The sequence below is a fragment of the Microtus pennsylvanicus genome, chromosome 10, assembly GCF_037038515.1.
Source record: "Microtus pennsylvanicus isolate mMicPen1 chromosome 10, mMicPen1.hap1, whole genome shotgun sequence".
Taxonomy (NCBI): domain Eukaryota; kingdom Metazoa; phylum Chordata; class Mammalia; order Rodentia; family Cricetidae; genus Microtus; species Microtus pennsylvanicus.
The window spans coordinates 58,041,807-58,065,976 of NC_134588.1; the positions used below are offsets into that span (position 1 = coordinate 58,041,807).

At 41.1% G+C, this 24,170-nt stretch overlaps 1 protein-coding gene across 1 annotated transcript; it reads right to left on the reverse strand.

Moving 5' to 3' along the window:
* Positions 1–4,076: 4,076 nt before the first annotated feature.
* Tiprl (TOR signaling pathway regulator) lies at positions 4,077–23,891 on the reverse strand. Its single transcript, XM_075988471.1, has 7 exons — positions 23,673–23,891; positions 16,288–16,467; positions 15,580–15,679; positions 10,228–10,359; positions 9,277–9,372; positions 6,568–6,630; positions 4,077–5,045 (listed from the first exon to the last, which is right to left on the reverse strand). The coding sequence occupies exons 1-7, from the start codon at positions 23,774–23,776 to the stop codon at positions 4,905–4,907; spliced, it is 816 nt and encodes a 271-aa protein (XP_075844586.1). The 5' UTR covers positions 23,777–23,891; the 3' UTR covers positions 4,077–4,904.
* Between the last annotated feature and the right edge of the window lie 279 nt (positions 23,892–24,170).

The following is a 24,170-nucleotide window of genomic DNA, read 5'->3' on the forward strand; positions in this document are numbered from 1 at the left end:
GGCAGCTTTTGTAAAGGGACAGCTGTATAGACAGGGATAAACTCAGCCGAGCTCAGGAAGGCACAGACCTGGGAAGTGTAAGAACACTCTTTCTATTAGCATCGCAAGGAAACTGCGATTGTAACAAGCAAGGGCTGCCAGTGCCCATCTCATCTTCCCCATCTAGCCTTGTCTCCTCCTGCACGGAGTGGACATTCCTGGATGGGGACAGCTACTCTCTTCCACCCGTGTGCGAGCATGCACGTGTTGTGTAGGTAGGTAATGGCCATTTCAAAAAGCAGAGTCCTCACTCTGGATTCTCACCCCAGCTGTGGGATACGAATGTAAATGGCCCAGCTTCCCCCTTTTGGTGGAGCAACCTGAGTGCGTTCCAGCATCTCAGAAGGCTCCTGGCAAGATTAAACCCCACCTGACCACAGCAGGGGCCTGCTCATTACGCACTGGTTTTTCCTCCCTTATTTCTCCCTTCTCTGCTAACATCCTTCGCCTTTCAAATTACCAGCCTTTCCATGCTTTTGAGTCAGCTTTGGAGACCCAAGTCAAGAGTATTTTCTGACATGGATTTGGTCTGGGACGCTCAATGCCCATGCCATCCCCGCAGGGCCCTGTCACTGTTAACACTAGTCCAGTCTTAAAACTCACATGGACAGAAACAAAGCCCCCAATAGTTTTCCTTCAAGAAGGTACAAGAATAGGCTGACTTCCCACAAGTGCCACCTGACCTACCAAGTTATATGGCAAACACAGCCTCATGCTTACGGGCACACCCATAGGAAAGATTAGCAATGATTTCGGTGTTGAATGAATCACCGATGGAAGCTACGGTAGGCGTGTTAGAAAAGAAATTAACAAGGGTCAAAGTGTCTTCTGGCCATGATGGGCTCACGAGCTCACTGCAGCTGCGGCTGCCTGCACAAGATCAAGCCAGGCTACATTCCAGCACCCAGGTGGGAAACTCCTAAGCTCCCACCCCTCGCGGAGGAGCTGTTGACAGCCAATGGGTGCTAGGGGAGAGTCAGTTTAAAGGGTGTGGCCCTGGTAGGAAGCCCAACCACACTCCAATAGATGCGCCCACATTGATGGGGATATAGGCAGCACTAACTGAACCAAGTGGGTTAAAAAAAAAAAAAGACATGAAATTGTGGAGTGAACCCATGAGGACATTAAGTGGGGAATATGTCACTCTCAACCAGTAACAGATGGAAAAGATTCAGTAGAAAGAAACCGGCATATCTATTTTCTAGGATAAGCATTATCAGGAACACGTTTGTTATCCATAATACATTTTACAACTATGAGACATGACTAACAGGAAGCTCCAACTTGCCTTGTTATAAAACAGTGATTGCAGCATGGGGGCTTTGGGAGAGGGTTGAAGGGGAGGGGAGAGGCAGGGAGAGGAGCAGAGAAAAATGCAGAGCTCAATAAAAATCAATTTAAAAAAAGTGACTGCTGCATTGACTCCTTCTCAAATCACCAAAATGTTTACTAGGTGTTCCCAAGGCATGGCTGCTCCCACAAGCCCCAGCTAAGAGCCCGTTTTTGTTTTTGCAGTCCTGAGAACTGAACCTGTGTCCTAATGAATATTCACACTCGGCTACAGAGCAGCACCCCAGCTCTTGATGTCCTTCAGAATGGTCTCACTATGTTGCTCAAATTATCCTTGATGAACCCTGCATTCCACATTGGTCCATAAGCTAATGATCCTCCTGTTAGAATTTTAGGCCACTTTTCAGCAAAGTAATGCTTATAACCCTCAACTCTAAGGGATCCCCAACCGCCTACTTCAGAGAGCTGCACTCACTTGTTAATCCTTTAGCAAGACTGGTTTCCTTGTTATCTAGTGACCACTAGGCTCACAGTGGGGACAGGAAAGTTTTCTGTTGACCTTGGCTAGCCTGTCTTAGGCAGACTTTGTACCTGGTTTTCCAGGTGTGGCTTTCAACAGTCCCACCTCATTCTGCAATAATTAGGAAACTCTACCTTAGAGCAACGACCTCACGTGAGGAAGAATCCCAAGCCCCGCCCCAGAGCAGCAGTCCTCTAGTGTTACTCCGCCTCTCAGTCTGGCTTTTCTTCCTTTGATAGCAATCATTCTTTGCGGTCCTCTTCCTGGGTGGGGAGGGGGGAGTTTTGTCAGATGTAGGAAGGGGGAAAAAATGGTGTGTGCAGCTTTTCCCCACAGCGAGTAGGTAGGGTTTGGATCTGTCCCCAGTTACCTCCTGTGTGCCTGAACCCTTACTAGGGTTTGCAGGTGCTCTGCCCTGCTCTTTTCCCAGGTATGATGGGCCTTCAGTTCTGAGAGGCACATCCTTAACTGAGCCTTCCACCTACCCCAAAGACACAATAGTCCACACACAGCCTTTAAATATTTATATAATGACCTACACAGTGAACTACAGGCAACCAAGGAGTGCAGAAAGCGAGTAAAAATGGTCTCCAGGAAGAGCACACCAACTGGTTATCCAACGCCAGGTGAGCGTGCACACATGCACGTACCGAGCACACATATGACAATGAATAAAAAAGAGGGCTCAAGGAGAGGAAAGGTAAGGGGAAATGAAATATTATAATCTTAAAAAAGAAAAAAAAAACAAGCCAGTGGCATACACTTCTAATCCCAGCACTCAGGAGTAGAAGCAGGCGAATCAAGGCCATCCTGGTCTACCGAGTAAATTCCAGGACAGCCAAAGATACCTAGAGAGCAGGGCGGTGGTGGCGCACGCCTTTAATCCCAGCACTCGGGAGGCAGAGGCAGGCGGATCTCTGTGAGTTCGAGACCAGCCTGGTCTACAAAAGATAGTTCCAGGACAAGCTCCAAAGCCACAGATAAACCCTGTCTCGAAAAACAAAAAACAAACAAACAAAAAAAGATAGAGAAATTCTGTCCCAAAGAAAAAAAGAAAGAAAATAAAAAGTAAGAATTTGTAATGTCATGTCTGCTAATGTTTCTTTTATGCTGTGGGGATGGTGGCTCCTTTCCTCTGTGTCCTTTTTCTCCTTGAGGCTTACCATTCCTTGGCATTCAGCTGATATGTCTTGTAATCTCACCCTCAGTTGTTCAGCAAGTGGTAATTTTATAGATCACCCAGTTCTTGTTAAACTAATAAAAATCTCAAGGCCAGTACAGTTTCTTTTGAAGAACTGATTACCAAAGTTCATCCTCCAATTAGCCTCAAATTATTATTTCCATCATTGCATTTTCTCCATCATTGCATTTTCTAAAACCTGTAGTTATTTTTGCATTGTCTGGTAGACCTTAGCCCCATGAAAAAAGTTGTCTCAATCATCACGGAGATTTGGCTCATATTCACACAAATATAAAATAAGCCACCAAATCCTCTTACTTTAAATCACCTCTAGATTATTTGTAATACCAAATAAAGTTGTTAATATCTCATAAATGGTTGTTTATCAGAGAATAATGGCAAGAAAAATCTGTGCATGGTCAGTATAGATAAAATATTTTTCCAAATCTTTTGATAAGCAGCTAGTTGAATTCACATACATTGCACCCACAGGTATGAAGGACCAATGCTTTATCTCTTCATTATGTAATCCCTGTACCACAGACAACACAGTACTCAGAAATGAATGGGATGGGGCTGGAGAGATGGCTCAGCGGTTAAGAGCATTGCCTGCTCTTCCAAAGGTCCTGAGTTCAATTCCCGGCAACCACATGGTGGCCCACAACCATCTGTAATGAGGTCTAGTGCCCTCTTCTGGCCTACAGGCATACATGTAGAGAGAATGTTGTAGACATAATAAACAAATAAATAAATATTAAAAAAAAAGAAATGAATGGGATGCTATACACGGCATGTATGCATGCTTTCTGACTATTTAAATGCCCACAGAATGTAAGGAACAGAGAGAGAAGAGGGGCAGGAACTCAGACATAAACTAGGGGATCATGTTCATAACTACCTACCAATTTCCATTTGTAATCTGCATGGGAAAATAAATCTGCAATATCAAACAGGCTCAAAAACATAAGGAACGAATGAAAGACAGATCCTAAGCCACTCTTCAATTAAGTTCTAAGGAAAGCTGAAATAAATAGCAAACTATGGATCCATAATTCCTTATTATTTATTTTCCTCTTACAAAAGACAACTTGGACAAATAAATATAAAATGGTATATGTCATATTTAGAAATGGCCAAAGACACATTTTCTTGGTATTCCTCACCAGAATACACTAATAAAATCTTCAGAAACACATTCATCTTTCCTACCACCCACTTTTTTTGTCTTAAAAAAAGTCAATTCTTTTACTTCTCCACAATTTTTAACAATGAATTATCAAAATAAGTGATCGAACACTACTCAGAGACAAAGATTTTTAAATGAAAAGTTTTAAAAATACATGTGTGTACACACACAATATGATGTTGCACAGAAACTGGAACTAATGAATAATACAAGATTAATTTCCTAGGTAGCATGTCACAATTCTCCGGAAGTGTGAATAACCACCAGAAAGCCCAAAGCCAAGAGCCAACATAGTAAATCAACATGCAGTCAGAATCCTATGAGAGTCATATCAGGGCTCAGCGGTGGAGTTGACAATTCAGTCTCTTCACAGTGGGAGACGATGCTTCCTGATGGATGCAGGTCATGTCCCCTCCTGAGATACAGATACATCACTGCTGCTGAGGTCACAATTTGGGGCAATTTAGGAATCCAAATTTAGCTCGAGCATGTATCTCCAGTAGGAAATTGAAGACAGACAGTATAAATGGGAGTTCAGTGGAACTTGCCTGCAGTGCTCTTTTATTTCCCTATAAGGCTACAGAAAATCTGACCATATGCAAGGAAATTAATTCTCATCATAAAAATATCCCTACAATAGCCAAGGTGTCCTCCAGTCAGGTTCCACATGGAGTATGCTGTACCGCATTCTATTCCGAGGGCGTATTTTGTGAGTCCGCAGGGTTAGGATCAATTCTTTCTGGGAATATTAGCTTCTCATAAACTGCTTCCTTGATTGGTAAATATTGTGATATTTCGTTAGGTTCCGTGAAGAGGGAAGGTGGAACATGCTAGGGAAAACACAAAATCCTATTAGTATATTCTTTGTTTTCTTTTTTTGTCTGTTTAGTTTTGGTTTTTCGAGACAGGGTTTCTCTCTAGCTGAGCATGTCCTGGAACTAGCTAGCTCTTGTAGACCAAGCTGGCCTTGAAGTCACGAAGATTCACCTGCCTCTGCCTCCTAAGTACTGGGATTAAAAGGCATGTGTCACCACCACCCGGCATTTTACTAATATATTCTTAAGAATTGGTCTAGCCGGGCGATGGTGGCGCACGCCTTTAATCCCAGCACTCAGGAGGCAGAGGCAGGCGGATCTCTGTGAGTTCAAAGCTAGGCTGGTCTACAGAGAAAGTTCCAGGAAAGGCTCCAAAGCTACAGAGAAACCCTGTCTCGGAAAACCAAAACCAACCAACCAAACCAGGTATCTGTCGTTACTGAATCACTGTGTTGTGAATGATCTTTGGGGAACTCAGGGTCATGTAATTTACAGTGAGTGCTACCGTAAGTCCTGAAAGAATGACACACTTTGACCAAATCCTTCCCTGGTTCCTGTTGAGTAACTTGAAAGACAAGTCTTGAATAAAGAATCCAGTTCATAGTCTATAACAGAAGCTAGTAATTATTCTAACCCAAGTGTATTCTGTATTCGGACAGAAGTAAATACTACAGGTAAAAAAAAGAAAAGAAAAAAAATACTAAGTTTGTAGAAAGGCACTACCTTCTAAGTCACTCATTACAAAATCCAAGTACTAAGTAAGAGTCTCACAAGTAAAATATATGGGAAAATTATGCCAGAAAACACAAGCCAGGGTACAGAATGACCAGTTTCTGGAAGAAAAAGGAATGTGTAAAAATATAAACATAGAGCTGGGCGGTGATGGCGCACACCTTTAATCCCAGCACTCAGGAGGCAGAGGCAGGCAGTTCTCTTTGAGTTCAAGACCAGTCTGGTCTACAGAGCAAGTTCCAGGACAGTTAGGGCTGTTAAATAGAGAAACCATGTCTCGAAAAAACCAATGCACGTGCGCACACACACCCACACACTCGTGTGTATATATACACATACAAATAACATACAGACTGAGCAAGTTGTATTTATGTATTAAGAAACCCACACATACAAGAACTATAAAAACAGGCCATGAATTTCAAAGAGTAAGGGGAGGAGGACAGAAAGGAGAAATTTATGGAACTATATAGAATAATCACAAAAAATAAAAAAAATTTTAAAAAAATCTAGATTAGTAAGGTGTTAAGTTAGAGGAACATCCAGTGGCACCAGCTGCAGCTATGGGACTCAGATCATGGCATCTCTGGGTCTTAGCTTCTTCAGAACAAACAGTGGAGATCACATGAAAGACAGCTAAGAAACCCAACAACTCCAAATGCCCGGGTACCCAAGACCGGCTCAGAAGAGATGCACGCCCTCAGCAGACTCGCTCTACAGAGCCCTGAGCATGAGCACATTTACAAATGAACAAGATTAGTGGGATGCCAGATTTAAAATGAATCATTAAAACTCGAGTATTTACCATTAAATTAGCAATTTTGCTCTCTCGTGATGTATATTCTCGTAACATGTAGGTCTTGTCAGCCTATGTTTAAAAATAAAAAAAAATTACAATATATTTATAAACTGATTTTACATATTCCTTCCTATAAAACAGACTGTCTACATTTTAGGACAGGTTGTAAGAGAAGCATGAAGTCTGATAAAAGCATTTGGCTCTACATTAAGAAACATTTTTAATTATCAAAAAGAATTCTGAAATACTATTTCCTATCCCTATAAATACAGCAATTCCAGATATACACAAGTAAGCAGACTTGATTATTACCATGCTAACATACAGGCATACAAAGGCTGCCCTTTGATGAGACATATCTATGTACAATAAAAATATAGAGATACATACTTACAGGCTTTGGATTTTAAATGAAATCTTTTAAAGCTATCTTATATTTTCACTGGCTTCCTCATTTCCAAAAAACGACAACAAAATTTTTTTCTTTTTTAAATTCTTTTCCTTAGTCCCACAAATATTTTGCCAAATTCCTTACTTTACCAGAAGCAGGTAGACCTCTGAGTTCAAGACCAGCCTGGTCTTCATAACAAGTCCCAGAACCAACAATTACAGAGTGAAATACCCTGACTCAAAAAAACAAGACAACAAAACAAACTACAGCTGGTAGTACATCCAGAAAGCACTAGAGGGCAGCTAGGTAGGATAGCACATAAATGTAGCCACGGTACTTGGAAGTCTGAGGCAGGGAGTTTAAGGCCAGCCTGAGCTATACAGTACAACACTGGGTGGGTCTACGGGGAAGCCACTCCTGATGGTGCATGTTCATAATCTCAGCATTTGGAGGGTGACACGCCTTTAATCCCAGCATTTGGGAGGCAGAGGCAGACAGATCTCTAAGTTTAAGGTGAGCCTGGTCTATAGAGTGAGCACCAGGACAACCAGGTCTCAAAAAACAAAACAAACAAATAAAATAAAAAAAAATTAGAAACCCACCCTTTTGTAGTCAGTTTTTCCCATTTAAGACTTTCACGGTTAGGTTAAAAGAACTGCATTTTGGGGCTAGAGAAATGGCTAGAGAAATTGACTGTTCTTCCAGAGGACCCAGGTTCAATTCCCAGCACCCACATGGCAGCTCACAACTGTCTGTAACTCCAATATCTGACACCTTCACATAGGCATATATGCAGGCAAAACACCAATACACATAAAATAAAAGAACTGCATTTTGCCAAGAGACAGGCAGATATCTCTGAGTTTGAGGAAGCAATAGTAAGCTCTAGGATAGCCAGAGATATAGTGAGATCCTATCTTTAAAAAAAAAAAAAAGAAGGAAGGAAGGAAGGAAGGAAGGAAGGAAGGAAGGAAGGAAGGAAGGAAGGAAGGGAAAAGAAAACTAGGATTAATTTTCTTTTAGGATAATACTTTTCAATATAGAAACCTACAAAACTATACTCCTTTAAGGTTTCAGTCTTTTATATCAATAAAAAGACAAGAAAAAAATTAATGCTCACCATAAAAAATATAAAAGTTTAAATAAGAAAAATAAAATATCAATCATAGCTACTTCTGATAACAGAGCCTTTCCCATTTCAAAGCCTCTGTAAAAAAAATCTTGAATAGGGTCACACTGAACTTTTAAAACTCACTGAGATGGGCACCTTTCCAAAGTAGCTCAATTTAATTCTTTACCGTCAATGTTGATGGGCATGTATTTTTCTGCTGCTACTGTATGGATACAAACGGCTTAATCAAATTTATTAAGTTCCTTCAAGCTGTGAATGTTCAAGTATATACAACTCTGATCAACTACATGATAAATATAAATTACTGTGTAATAGAACCTTGTAGGATAAATTTATAAAATTAAGCTTAAACATAGTATTTTTGAGATTTAAATTTCACTATAAGAAAAATGTAATACTTTGGCTTTCTTATACAAAGGGAAATGGCCAACAGATGTGGTAAGGCATGTCTTTGATGCCAGCAGAGGTAGGCAGTTCTAAGAGACCAGCCTGAACATACTGAGTTCTAGGGCTACATAACAGAGGAAGAAGGAGAGAGAGAGAAAAAAAAAAAAGGAGAGAGAGAGAGAGAGAGAGAGAGAGAGAGAGAGAGAAAGAAAGAGGCCAATCATAGTCATTGTAATGTTTCAAGGGGAAAACAAATGTCTAATTCTTCAACCTGTGTGATCCCAATTCTGAATTTAAATATTCAGGAATGACAAGCTGTTCTAAAGATATTGGACAATTCTTAGGAATCAATTTAAACTCACCTATCCTTCCTTTTAACACTGTTTAAACCTGTTACTTCAGACAGAAGAAAGCACTTTCCGCCTTTAGAATAACTACCAAGTGATCGTGTGATACAAACTTCAGGAGGCAGCTTAAGTGGGATTTCTAACATCAGGACAGTCTATAGTAATACTATCAATAAAGGTTACAAGCTAAGGAGCAGCGTTCACAAAACTTTTGGACAAAGCATCACTCATACCCAGAAAGAGTTTTTAATAAAACATTTTTGATTATCAGAACTTAAAAAAAGGGGGGGGGACACAGTTTGACAATAACATGTAGTCAGTAAACTTAAAAACACTCAAGTTTTGGGTTAATGGATGATCATTTAACAAGAATCATTACTTAATCTCAAAAGCTAAGTGAGCACGAAACACAAACAGGCTTGCTATCAGTTAGTGAACTCATTAATGAGTGCCCGTACCTCATGGTAAAGCCTTGTGTCATTCATTCTGATAAGCACCCCATCAATTCTCAAGAAAAACCGCAACAGCAGAAAAAAGCTGGAAGGCATTACTCTCTAGGAGGATAAAAACAGTACATTAAAATGTTAATGAAAATTAAATACTTTGTTTCTTATGAAAAGAAAAAAAGAGAATCACTGAAAGAAAGCTATAAAGATGCTCCCTGGTATATGGCTACATCCTAAAAGCCTTCAAAAATACCTATCCAAGATGCTCTAAACAGATCTGACCCATTTGATAATATAGCTCACAATGCAAGGACAGAGTAAATGTCACGTGTTTCCAGTCGCACAGCTGTATTTCTATGGACTGCCCAGAATCTAGAGTATCATACCACACATTGATGACATGGAAAAGGTAAAATTCAAATCCCAAATTAGAGTTAAGAATGAATGTTTATCACTTTCCTAACATAAAGCCATATAATGATAAGATAAAGCAGTCCAAATCAGGGACCAACTAGACAGAGGTTCTCTGCCTTAGCCCCACCTGGCCTCCCAGCCTTGGGCAGGTTATTTACCATGGTTTGCCTCTCAAACTCACAACAACCGGTAACTCCAGTTCCAGGGGATGCAACACCCTTTCTGACTTTCAAGGGCACCAGGCAAGCAGGTGGTGCATGAGAACAAAAAATTCATACACATAAATCTAAAAATAAGCAAGGCATCCAACAGGCTACCTGCAGACCCTAGAAATAACATTTTTTAGCTATAGTTTTCATTCATTTAAGTTAAATAAGATAACCCATAAAGTAGCCAGGCAAGTCTATTTTTTTAAAAAAGACTAATATATCCTTATTTTTCATAAATTTCATAAAAACTATTAACTAAGATGTTTAGACACAAAAGAAATTTTACATGCTACAATGCTATGAACAGAAGAATGATCAATTTAACAATCACAATACTCACAATTTTCACACTCAGGCTGGAAACTCCATGATCATGTAATTCATCTTCAAACAAGAGAACTTCTTCAAAAAATTTAATCTGCTCTCTAGCTTTCAATTTCTCTGTATCTATGTGATCTGTTGTGGGCACAACCTGGAATACACAATTTTAAATGAAGTTTTAGTATAAGGAGCTAGAGTTGCAAGAAAAATTTACCATTTTCTCTGCATAACAACAGCATACAGTTCTAAATTTGGATGTAATTAGTAGACACTGAAAGATTAGAATTTGGGCCAGGTGGTGGTTGTGGTGCACCTCTTTAATCCCAGCACTTGGGAGACAGAGGCAGGTGGATCTCTGTGAATTCAAGGCCTGCCTTGTCTACGTTCCAGGACAGGTACCAAAGCTACACAGAGAAACCCTGTTTCTAAAACAAAACAACAACAAAAAAGATTACACTCTGCCTCCATTTTGAAACTCTGAAAAGGGGGCTGGAAAGATGGCTCAGAGGTTAAGAGCACTGGCTGCTCTTCCAGAGGTCCTGAGTTCAATTCCCAGCAACTACATGGTGGCTTACAACCATCTATGATGAAATCTGGTGCCCTCTTCTGGTGTGCAGGCACACATGCAGACAGAATGCTGTATACATAATAAATAAATAAATCTTTAAAAAAATTAAACTCTGAAAAACACTATAGATAACTGGTATTCACTTCCTATCAGAATCCAACTGTACCATCTTCCAGAATATAATTAAGTATTCTGTTGTGAAGATGAAAAAATCATCAACTGAAAACCAGCATGATAGCTACAGCTATAAGAGGTAAGTGCAATTTATACTTGCATATACTTATTCGGGACTGTTAAAATGACATGTGCTCCTTAGAGGTTGGGAAATACAGTGCCTGAAGCAAAAGCATGACAACCTGTGTTCAAATCCCAGAATACACAGAAAAAGCCTGGAGTGGAGGCTCCTGCATGCAAGGCCAGGACTGGGGATACAGGTAACTCAACGATGTTAATGTAGTTCTAAACTATATATACTTAAATTGTTTTGCTTGTTTTAAAGCATTAATATGCTAGGTAGGATACACATGATGACACTATGTTGATAGTCACACACCCAAATATTTTAAACGTATTTTTTTGTTGATCCTTTTGGAAGCTCGCATCATGCACCCCAATCCCCCTCATTTTCTAGCCCCTCCGTAGTTGCTCTTCATGCCTGTATCAATCCCCAAAAGAAAATTTAAAAAGAAATAAAAATAAAAGTATTAAAACAAACAAAAATCTCAACAAAAAAGCAAAACAAAACCAAACAAAATACATACTTAAAAATTGTTAAGCTGGTAAATTTGAAAACTCATGGACATGAAGCATACTTTAGGAAAAGGAAGAAGCGTCTTCCGCAGGCACTGTTCTACAAAAGCTGCTTAGTTATTTAATCAAGAAGACAGCCATCTATAGGTATTTCACTACAGGTCAGGCACATATTGGATATTGAAATTTTTTCATTAATCATATTCTCACATCATCATCTTAGGGCCAACTAACAAATACAAAGCCGGATGTGAATCTAGTCAGGTTACTGTTAGCACAACTTTGTGAGTGGCTTTTTCTTATTCCATACTATAGTTCAAAGAATAAAAATTAAGGAACCAAAAAGGAGACAGCAATAAAATGCACACCCATATACACATAAGTGCCTCCAGTAACTACAAAACAAGGATTCGAAGGCAAGGACAGGTTCTGTTCTAATGCCTCATGTTCTGGAACTTTCGCTCTCTACAGAAAATATATTTACCAGCCCGGCAGTGGTGGCGCACGCCTTTAATCCCAGCACTGGGGAGGCAAAGACAGAAGGATCTCTGTGAGTTCGAGGCCAGCCTGGTCTACAGGAGCTAGTTCCAGGCCAGGCTCCAAAGCTACTAAGAAACTCTGTCTCGGGGGATATATATATTACACTCTTATACATACAAGGCTTTTGAACAGTTAATATTTTTTTTGTGTGTGTGCATGCATGTATGTAAATACACCATGTATATGTGGTGCCCTTGCAGGCCAGAAGAGGACATCAGGTACCTCGAGGAACTTAGGTTAACTTAGATTATAGAGAGCTGTGAGTCACCATGTGGGTGCTAGAAGCCAAACCTGGTCCTCTGCAAGAACGAGTGTTCTTAATCACTGAGCCGTCTCTCCAGCCCCTCAAGAGTATTATGAGGAAGACTTTAGAATTTAAAATGTCAACCAATATTATGCATACAAATTAAAAATAACAACAAAGGCCGGGCAATGGTAGTGTACACCTTTAATTCCAACACTCAGCAGGTGGAGGCAGTAGGATCTCTATGAGTTTGAGGCCAGTCTGGTCTACAGAGCGAGTTCCAGGACAGCCAAGTCAACACAGAGAAACTATTTTGAACTCCCCGCCAAATAAAAATAACAACAACAACAAAAAAAAACCTTCATAAATTCCTATGGAACTGATCTACATATAACAAATGAACAAAACAGTAAGTCATGGGCAGTGTGTTATCCAAATCATAGTTTAAATACTTCATCTACAAAATGAGGATACTGGACCTACCTTACAACGTTAGTTATTTTGAGCACTAAAGAACAAAATTCTAATAATTTACCTGAAAACTTTTCCACCTAAACAAGTTTTTTGTTTGTTTTTAGATTTATTTACTTTATATGTATGAGTGTTTGGCTTGCATGTATGTATGGCACCACATGCATTCCTGGTGTCCACAAGTGTCAGAACAGGACATCAGATCTCTTGAACTAGGGTTACAGATGGTTGTGAGCCACCATGTGAGTGCTGAGAAATGAATCTGGGTCCTCTGCAAGAACAGTAAGTGCTCTTAACTGCTGAGCCATCTTTACAGCCTCAGTCATCCCATTAAAACAACAACAGAAAACCACATTCATCAACTTTAGACCATAAAGCATTCTGCCATTCCTGGTGTTTCAATAAACAGTCACCTGCTACCTGAGACTCTATTGAGGTCTTCACTGTGTTAGAGGCACTGCATTAAATACTTTACACATGGGATCTGCCCTGCAACTGTTAGCGTCCATTTATCAAAACGATACTTTGCAAAAGATCAAACTGTGAGCGGTTGACTCAGGGGGCAAAGCCTATCTTAGAATCCCCAAATCTTCATAAGCCAGACAAAATAGTACACGGCTGCAGTGCTGGGCCTCCTACGGGTGGTGACAGGAGAATTCCCAGAAGCTCGCTGGACTCAGAGCCTAGTATACATACACATCAGCAAAAAAATAAAAACCAACCAACAAAATAAAATAGAAAACCTGTCTCAAGCAAGATGAAAGACAAGAACCCATACCCAACCATGTCCTAACCTACACTGTGGCATATGTATATCCCTGACACACACACGAACAAGAGAGAGAAAGAGATAGAGAGATAGGGAGGAGGAGGGGGGAAAAGAGAGAGAGCGCGAGCAAATTGCTTTGCCAAGCTGGTGAATGATGATTTGAACCAAAGCCTATATTCTGACAAAGCCTGAGTACATCACTCATCACTACCAGAGTGGGAGATCACACTGACACTCCTCAGTAACACCGTAGAAGAAATTATATCATAGGCGAATGTGTTGGTAAGAGAATACTGAGACACACAGTTCTGGCTCCTCCTATCAGGCTCCATCTCTGTTGCCTTGGTTCTTGCTATACTTACCGCTAATGCACCCTTTCCTAAGTGAATCCATAAAGCAATCATCACTATTGCATGAAATTTTAAAAAAAACTCCAATTTCCTCACTGCTGGCAACAAAGTATCAAATGATCTCAGCTCTCTGCAAACTTCAAACAGGGGCACAGAGACTACACTCTGTAGAGTTCTCAAAATAAAAAAACCACCCCACTCTCTCACTGGACTATACAATGGCACACAGCAAAAGTTTAAGGTATGTCTGATGAAATGAATAAATGAGTAAACATGCATTTTCTCAAAAATTTTGTTTCTGTACTGGAAGCACACATAAAAGTCTGGAGAAAGAGAAACTAAGGATTAGTTTCAGACGGCATGGTGGCACACATCTGTAATCTCAGCACTCAAGAGGAAAAAGGCAAGCTATAAGATCTTAAAATGTAGGTAGCAGAGACCTTCCAACTCCACATTCTCAGTGTCCTTGCCACCAAGTGAAGCTCTTGAGCAAGATTACACAGACGCAGCTCTGCACTAACACAACACATTAAAAAACAACTATTCGTGTAAGAATTCTGCAATGGGTAAGCGCTACTGTTTTTTCAATTTAGTAACGAGGTGTCTTGATGAAATAAGTTACCTAAAGGGCCAGGTGTGGTGGTGCATGATCCCAGTACAGGGGTGGTAGAGAAAGGCGAATCTTTCAGTTCAAGGCCAAACTGGACTATACAGAAAGCTCCGCCATTCAAAGGAAAGAAAAAAAGTAACTCATCGAAAATCATACCAGATAGCTGGTGGGGGTGGTGCATGCCTGCATGCCTTTAATGCCAGCATTTGGGAGGCAGAGACAGGCGGATCTCTGTGCATTTGAGGCCAACCTGGTCTAAAAGTGAGTTCTAGGACAGCCAGAACTATTGCACAGAGAAACCCTGTCTGGAAAAAGCCAACAAATAAATAATCATACTAAATTTATGCTCACTGAAAGCAGGATATGTTTTCTGTTCAACAGTTCTCTTTGTTCCTGTGTAAAACTCTAAGCTACTAACTAGCCACTTCTAAACTACCCCATAACGCATTACCAAGGACAGATGCTTAACTTGATACTGCTAACACCAAGGCAAAGTAATAATGTTTTAAAGAACATTGTTTCTAAGCTGGGCAGTGGTGGCACATGCCTTTAATCATAGCACTTGGGAGGCAGAGGCAGGCAGATCTGTGAGTTCGAGGCCAGCCTGGTCTACAAAGAGCTAGTTCCAGGACAGGCTCCAAAGCCACAGAGAAAACCCTGTCTCGAAAAACCAAAGGGGGGGGGGGGGAGAAAGAACATTGTTTCTAGGCAGGTTCTGGGGCATACCTATAGTTCCAGATGCTCAGGAGGCCCAGACAGCAGTGCCTGAGTCCAAAAGTTCAATGCCAGCCTCATAAAAGTCCATCTCAAAAAAAAAAAAAAAAAAAGAAAAAGAAAAGAAAAAAGAAAACTGGCTATATCTTGCTATATCCTTCTTTTATTTTCCACTAACAGGTAATTAATAAAACTAAATCCCCTCATATTATATTCTAAAGCCTGCCACAACTAAAAATAATCAGGATGAAAGCAGTAGGAAAATATAATAACCATAACTACATAACTAAAAGATCTAGTGCCGAGATTATCCAAAAAAATTAATGATTCATAAAACCAGAAAATTCAAATTTACCTTTAACTTAAGAGATTCTCCAAGTAACGTTCCTTTATAATCTGTTGTATAGGTCCAATCATAAGGTTTAATAACTTCTTTGGAGTGTTCACCCTCAGTCCTCAAATACCAAAACAAAAATGATGAGATTTAGAATATATATTATCAGTATTCATATGCACACCAACTTACACCATGTATTGTAATATAAATACCCTACTCATACACATACAATATAAAACATTCTATATTAAAGGCAAACACTGCATTCACTAGCATAAAACCTTTCTGTTTTCTGAACATTTAACTGTTGTCAGTGCTGAAGTAGCCTTTCTAGGTTGTCTTACACTACCAAAGACATGACTTATATTTCTCTAAATGCAAATAACTGCTGACTTAACTAACAAAAAACAAAAACTAAAGATTTTCTTAAGTTTTAATACTCCACAAATATTCAATAAAATTTACGAGAAAATGTTTCTCTTCAAAAACGGGAACATTAAAATACAATGGACTGACTGGATTAAAGGGTACTGGGAAGAAATGACACCTACATGGCTCAGCTCAAATGTATTTCAACTTAAATATTCAAACAGTGGTAAAACCTTTGTTTTATGGCTCAGAAAAATAAGCTTTAGGATAATACAGTTTTAAAATTTAATTCTAATAAAACACACACTTACTGAACACTTCTCTTCATGTTCGACCTGTAACCACCCCGATTCTCACCTACTTTCCTGCCACTCTTCCGCACAAGCTACTTTAAGCATGCCTTGGTAGTTGTTTACACATCTTAGTGCATCTGTAGCATTGAACTCAATTCCAAAGCCAGAGCCATGCTGGATCCTTAGAACATTGTCTCCAAACATCATTTCAGGGAGGGAAGGCATATGCAGTTCATCAGCTAACCTACACATAAGCGAAGATCAGGGGATTATTTTAATTTTTTTATTTATCATTTTACATACTTATCCCAGTTCCCACTCCCTTCTCCCCTCCCCGCACTCACTCCTCAGAGAGGGTGAGGCCAGGGGAGATTATTTTCTCTTCCCCACTGTCACTTCTGTTTCCTTTCACCCCAACCCAATTCTGATTTACAGAAGCGTTCAATAGTACATGACTTAATAATAATCATGATGTTTAAAACAAACTATAAAACGCTTCCGTCACCTATCTGTTCCATCTTTATGGCACTACACTAGGTAAGAGACAGAAGTGCCACATGAAGAAAGTCAAGTGAGGAAACTGGTGGGGACTGCGGCATTAAAGATAAGATCTACTCCAATTTCACTACTCGCAAAATGTGATCCTCAAAACCATCTGCGAGCTGAGGAAAGCCCAGGAAGTTCAAAAGTGCTTTTGTACTCTTGCTAGTATAATACCAGTCCTTTATATCTAATGCGCTAGACCATATGCTTCACACATGCCTCAGACAACTGCACCAGAAGATAAACAAAACAGCCAGCATCACAAATCAGTAACACAGACGTGTTTGCTAGTATGAATGGTATTGCTATTTTTATTTTGACACTTGAAAAGCTATCAAGAAAAATTTAGATTTTTTTTTGTTGTTATTACTGTGTAAATTGAGACTTCTGGTTTAAAAAAAGGAAAAAGTTGGCCTATCAACACATGGCTTACTTTGCCATACAGCACTATCTGGTTGATGCTAAGAACAAATTGCCAGCCTCTAAGTTGGGGCACAAGCTGTCCAATTTGTTGGTCCTTTTGGTCCTTAAGAAAACTGGGTTTGATGATGGGGATACCCACAGAAACAGCTGACCTGAGCTAGTGGGAGCTCACTGATTCTGGACTGACAGCAGGGGAACCTGCATAGGTCCCATCTAGGCCCTCTGATTGTGGGTGACAACTGTGTGGCTGGGGCAGTCTGTGGGGACACTGGCAGTAGGAGCAGGATTTATCCCTAGTGCTTGAACTGACATTTTGGAACCCATTCTCTTTGGAGGGAAATCTTGCTCATCCTAGATATAGGGGGGAGGGCCTCAAAGTAATGTGTCAGACTTTGTTGACTCCCCATGGGGAAGCCTTACCCTTTTTGAGGAGTAGATGGGGGGGTGGAAAATGGGGGGAGTGGAAGGAGGGAGAAGGAACTGGGTTTGACAACTACGAACTACAACCAACAAGGAACAATGAATGCAAGGATCCAGTAGTGGCATATACCTTGCTGGTACCAACAGTTCTCGAATCGGCCACTCCACAGAGGAAATTGTAAGTGTACTGAAAACCTTGCCAACTACCTGGGGCTAGTGAGGTTATGGTTGTTAGAGAACCTACGACCACTGGTACTTTACTAAGCCAGCATGATGCCTATAATACACACTCACACACACCACCACAACCAACAACAGCTAAAGAAAAAGAGGTCATGAATTTGAGAGAGCAAGTGGAGGGATTACATGGGAGGGGTTGGCCAAAGGGGAGGGCAAAAATGATGCAATTATAGTTACTTTCAATAAATAAATATATTAGTTTTGTTTTTTTTAAAGCTGTGTTTATAAGTCCCAGTTAAAAGATTTCTTTCGGCCGGGCGGTGGTGGCGCACGCCTTTAATCCCAGCACTTGGGAGGCAGAGGCAGGTGGATCTCTGTGAGTTCGAGACCAGCCTGGTCTACAAGAGCTAGTTCCAGGACAGGCTCCAAAGCCACAGAGAAACCCTGTCTCGACAAACCAAAAAAAAAAAAAAAAAAGATTTCTTTCTTTCTTTCTTTTTTTTTTTTTTGATGCCTGAGGTTGAACTCAGGACCTTGCACATGCTAGGCACAGGATCACCTAGCTGCAACCCTAGCTTCTGTCACACTAAGTGACAATTACTTATTCACTTCTGGAAAACAAAGCTGCACTGCCATACTCTATGACCCAATCACCTTGGTTACAACCTGAACTGGCAATTCAGGGATGAAAGTTCAACAACTCAACCAGAGACAATTATCCAGGGGCTGGCTAAAAACCCTGGAAACTTGGCCCAATATGCTTATTCTGGGTTGAATAATGACCAGTCATTACCGTGATTCTCTCCATTCTGAAACCTGAGTGAACACGCACAAGCAGCAAGTTCAAGAGACACAGCGTGAAACAGAAGAGAAGTTGCTAAGTAACAGAGAGAGGAGCAGGAAAGGTAGCAAGTCAAAGAGAAGGAGCAAAGTTAGTAAAGTCTTCCACAGAAACTGTCCAAATTCTTTTAGACAGACAGATGGACAGGCTTTATAGAGCAGGCAAATGTGTTTATTCCACGTTTCAGAACTGATCTCTATCATCCCACCTAAAATAATGTCTCCTACGCAGTTACCTTGCTTTGTTTTTTATTTATCGCTTACTACTAGCTGGCATTATAAAATACACAGTGAGTATATTAAAATATGTTAACATATATGTGTGTGTATGTATATATAAAATTACATTCCTACCACTTCAAAAGACAACAAGTCTCACCGAGGTGTGGTGGTACACACCTTTAGTCCTAGCACTTGGACTAAGCAGACAGAGGTAGAAGCAGATTTCTGGGAAAGAAACTAGTCTGGTCTACATAACAATGAGGACTACTGAGAACTCAAGAACAAAGGCAATGGGTTTTTGATCCTACGGAGCACATACTGGCTTTGTGGGAGCCTAGGCAGTTTGAAGGCTCACCTTACTAGACCTGGATGGAGGTGGGTGGTCCTTGGACTTCCCACAGGGCAGGGAACCCTGATTGCTCTTTGGGCTGATGAGGGAGGGGGACTTGATTGGGGGAGAAGGAAGGAAATGGGAGGCAGTGGCAGGGAAAAGACAGAAATCTTTAATAAATAAATTAAAAAAAAAAAAACAAGTTCTAGACCAACCAGAGCTACAACTGAGACCCTTTCTCAAAACAAAAAACACCATAAATGTGGGCATGGTGGTGCATACCTTTAATTCCAGCACTCAGGAGCCATAGGCAGGGAGGTAACTGTAACTTTGAGACCAGCTTGATCCACATAGTGAGTTCTGGACCAGCCAGGAATACAATAAGATCTTGTCTAAAAACAAGCGAACAAAACCTGCAGACTTCTATCTTTCTCTCTCACATCTGAAAATCAACTAACACAAAGGTTCTGAGCAAGAAAGTACATTTTCCAAAGACCCTATGAACCAAATCTTACTGATTTTAGAAACTTTTTAAAAGATGTTCCATAGATTGGTAGTTTAAAAATATATATATATAAAACTATCTATTTACCAGTTTTTATAGCAGAATTTACAATAAAGTATGCAGTATGCAATTGGGTAACATTTTGCTCTTCATGTTGTTGACTTTCCTGGCTTCTGCTGAACCAGTAATACAAGATAGAGCACACACAAGAAGCAAGAGCAAAGAAAACAGAAGGGACTAGGTGGGAATAAAAGATCAGCAGGAATCCGAGAGGAACAAGAGAGTAGCGTGAGAAGTGTCTAACTGAAACACATTATGTACATGCAGGAAAATGTCATCATGAAACCCATTATGTAACAATAGTCTTATAGAAAGTCAAGAAAAGATCTATGCACATTTATAATCTTTCCAATAGTTTTAAATTTATTTCCAATTAGACACACCAAACAAGTCTCGGTGTACATATTAAAATCAATTCATTTAAAAACGTGTATTATCAAATAAAATAAGTTAGGTTTTAGAAGAAAGAAATACTGCTCCTTATGAGAAACATCTCATTTTAGGTCAAAGGCCCATAGCAGTTTTTTTTTAAGAGGGAGTTTAAATATCACCTAGAAGATGACTTAATGCACTACACTCCCATGTTCTGCTGAACTTTGTGTTTTTACATGATATCTATACCAATAATAGCTACAAAGATAATTAAGAATCTGTCACCTGTAAGAAAAAAAAAACTCTTCTGTTAAAAATTTCAAGTTCTTAGCAATTTCAAAGTTGGCGATTAAAAAAAAAAAGGAGGATGAAAACCAACACTTGCTTACAAGACTCTCTAGGCCCCTTACATCCACCCCAAGGCCACAATCAAGCAAAATATTCTAAAAATTTAATCAGATTTATACTTTCTGACTCAGGATAGCTATACAAAATAACCAAGTAGTGAAAAGGTAATACTGAATGTCCAATTAAAGTAAGTGGTTATTAGCCACCTATATGTAGGCAATGCTGGTGCACACCTTTAATCCCAGCATTCGGGAGACAGAGGTAGGTGAATGTGAGTTCAAAGCCAATCTGGTCTACAAGAGCTAATTCCAGGACAGGCTTGATAGCTACAACAAAACCCTGTCTCAAAAAACCAAAAAGTGGTAATTTGGGGGTGGGGGGCAATTTTGGGCGTGGGGTGGGGCAGGGTTTCCTGTAGTCCTAATTTTCTGTAACTCACTCTGTAGACAAATCTTGCCTCAATCACGATTTGCCTGCCTCTGCCTCAAGCGCTGGGATTAAAGGCATGTACCACTACCACCCAGCTGCTATATTGTCAATAAAAGGAAAAAAATAAATGGTTATACAGCTAGACATGATGACCCAAGTCTTTAATCCCAGCACCCAGGGAGGCAGCAGCTGGCAGGTCTCTGAGAGTTCCAGGGCAACAATTCAGAGAGAGATCCTAAATGTGTGGTGGCTCACACATTTAGTTCCAGCACTCAGGAGGCAGAGGCAAGCAGATCGCTTGTGTGTTAAGGCCAGTCTGGTCTATACAGTGAATTCCAGGACAACCAGGAGTATGCCAATCTCCTGTCTCAAAAAGCAAAAAACAATGAATCCACAAGAAATGGTTATATAAACTTGCTACCATACGATGAAATATTATAAAACCAGTGAAAATATTTAGGGAAAAGAAGGGAAAATGCTTAAGACACATATTAGGACAAAAACTGGGCGCATACTGTCGACTTCACCTGTTGTGACTGCATGTTTTTAGGGTGGTTAACAGTAAGATGGCATGTTTTCACCATGGAATTAGGTAAAATTTATTCTTTACTATTAGAGGGTGGAAAATATTAAATACCTAAAAGATTAAATACAATAAAAGATTGATATCCATAAGAAGATTCTATAAAACACAGGTTTGAACTACTTTCTTGAATTATACCAAATACATAAAATAACAAACATAATTTCACAGGTTTTACTCAGTTTATCTGGAAAAATCTGGTCGTCCTAAAAATACTCCAGCTACATATGTAAAAGAATCACAACTATGTTGCGTCAAATGCTCTGTCTTCCAGCTCTATCAACTGTGCTCTCTATATGTAGTGCCTGTACACAAGTAGAACATACACACACAGACAGAGACACGGGGACACGGGTCATCCTTGAAACAAGATTGCCGATTTTATTGTGCTCCAGGAAGCTTATATAGGGATCCTTAACTGAAAGCCACACCTCAGCTCCCGGGGATTTTCAGCTGTAAAACCCACCAGAATTCACTCCCCTGCTATCAGTAACTCATGAGGGTCTCGTGCTCAGAGCAGCTGCAGGCACAGGAAAACAAGTTGTTTACTCTGTTCACTCCAGCAGGCAAAGAAAGTCAAGGGGCCAGGACTGCAGCCCCCAACACTTGCTAAAGGCAAAGGGTAACATCAGAAATAAGGTGTTTGGGCCATGTTTAGAATATTCCGGATTTATGGGCTAGAAAAGCAGTCCTAGGGTTAGAGCATTGTTGCTCTTGCAGAGAGGACTGGGTTCAGATCCCAGCACCATGGAGGCTTACTGCTATGATAACTCTCATTTCAGAGGATCCAGCTCCCCTCTTCTCAGGTACCAGGCCCACATAAAATACACCAAACACTCATACACATACAATAAAAATAAGTCTATTAAAAACATTTTTAATTTAAAAATTTGAAACAATTTATGTTTATGTTAAAAACCAGGGACTGTTTCTACATATGTAAATTTTAAATCTCTAAATAGGATCCTGCCATCACAGCTTCTCCATCAATTGGCCATCAAATTGAAGCAGTTAATCTTCGTCCCTCCAATCGCTTTCTGGCCTCCTTTCCAGCCCTCCAGCCCTTCAATCCATCGTCTACAACACCTCCAAGAAACCTTCATTGCCAACCATAATGTCCTTTGCCAATCTGGGTAAAACTACACCTGGTGGCTATCAGATAAAACCGATAAAACCCAACTCTAGTTCAAAACAGAACTCATTCTCCAAAGACACGAAAGGCAATTCTCCAAGCATACTCTGCCAGGTCGCTCCCAAAACTTTGTCAAGATACAATCCGGGCATCCCCAAATAGCTCAGAGCTTACTCTGACTGTGGGCTTTATTTGTCTACTCAGTCCCCAGACTTGAGCAAGATTCTGCCCAGGCAGGGCGGGTAGTGGCACACGCCTTTATCCCAGCATCCGGGAGGCAGAGGCAGTCGGATCTCTGTGAGTTCGAGGCCAGCCTGGTCTATAGAGTGAGTTAGAGGAAAGCAAGGACTACACAGAGAGAAACCCTGTCTTGAAAAAAACACAAACAAAAGAAGCTTCTGTCCCGATACATTGACACCCCCCCCCACACACACATCTCAAATAGCCCTGTCTATATACATCTTCATCCCCAAAAGGCACACAATTATAACGGTCTTTCAAGAAACTGTGAACTCCTTGGGACTTTATCTTTCATCTTCCATATCTCGAGAGCTTTTCACAATACCTGACTTGCTAAAAGGAAAAAAAGAAAAGAAAAAAGAAAACTATAATCGCTCCGAGTCTGTATCTTCATCCTAAACAGTCACACAGTAATGTTAACGGTCTCGCAAACTCTGAAGTCTGGGGAACTTAATGGTTCAAGATCCGAATCTCAAGAGCCCACCACAGAAGCCCACACAGGCCAGAGGCTGAACATAAAAACCGTCCAGCCATCGCCCCGAGGCAAACCGGTCGTCCACGCCCAGAAAGGTGGCGCAGGCTTAGGTAACAAGATAGGAGGGGCGATGGGGGGGGGGGAGGCCACCAAAACAGCCGCGCTCAGTCCAACCCAGCGAAGCGACGGTTTCAGCGAGCAGAGGTCGCGAGCTGGGGACAGGACCATTTCCTAAAGTTGCCACTCAACGGTCGGCTCAGAGGGACCGAACCTGCGGCCCCGAGAACCGCGTGAAGCTGCACCCAGCCCGCTAGACGCTCCCCGCCGCCCAGCCCCGCAGCCTCACTTCTCCACATCCGCAGACTTCATGATGTGGGTCTTGGAGGCCGTCAGCTTCCAGGGCCCGAAGGAGAAGTCCTGGTGGCTGCTCTGGAAGCCGTGGATCATCATGGCAGAGCAGGTGCCGGCAGCAGCGGTCACGGCGCGGCCCTCGCTGAAGCGCGGCTCCCGGGTTTGTCCGTTACCATCCCGGCCCCGCCCCCTGCCGCCGCGCCGTGGGCCCGCCCTTCCGCCGTCTCTTCCGCCCCTATCGGTTTTGCTTCCGGGGCCAGCGGCAGGGTCTGCGTCACTCGCGTATCACGTGGACGCTAGGGGGCGGGGCTTAGAGCGCCAGGGCGTTCTCACGGGCGCGTGCCTGGAAGTCTTCCGGTGACGTCATCCCAGAGCGCTTCGGGGAATACGTCTTTCTCGATCCACAGCTCCAGGCTTCTGTGTCTTATCTACTCCTTTTTTTCTTGTTTTGTTTTGTTTTGTTGAGGTGGGGGTTCTCTATCTTGTCCTCGAA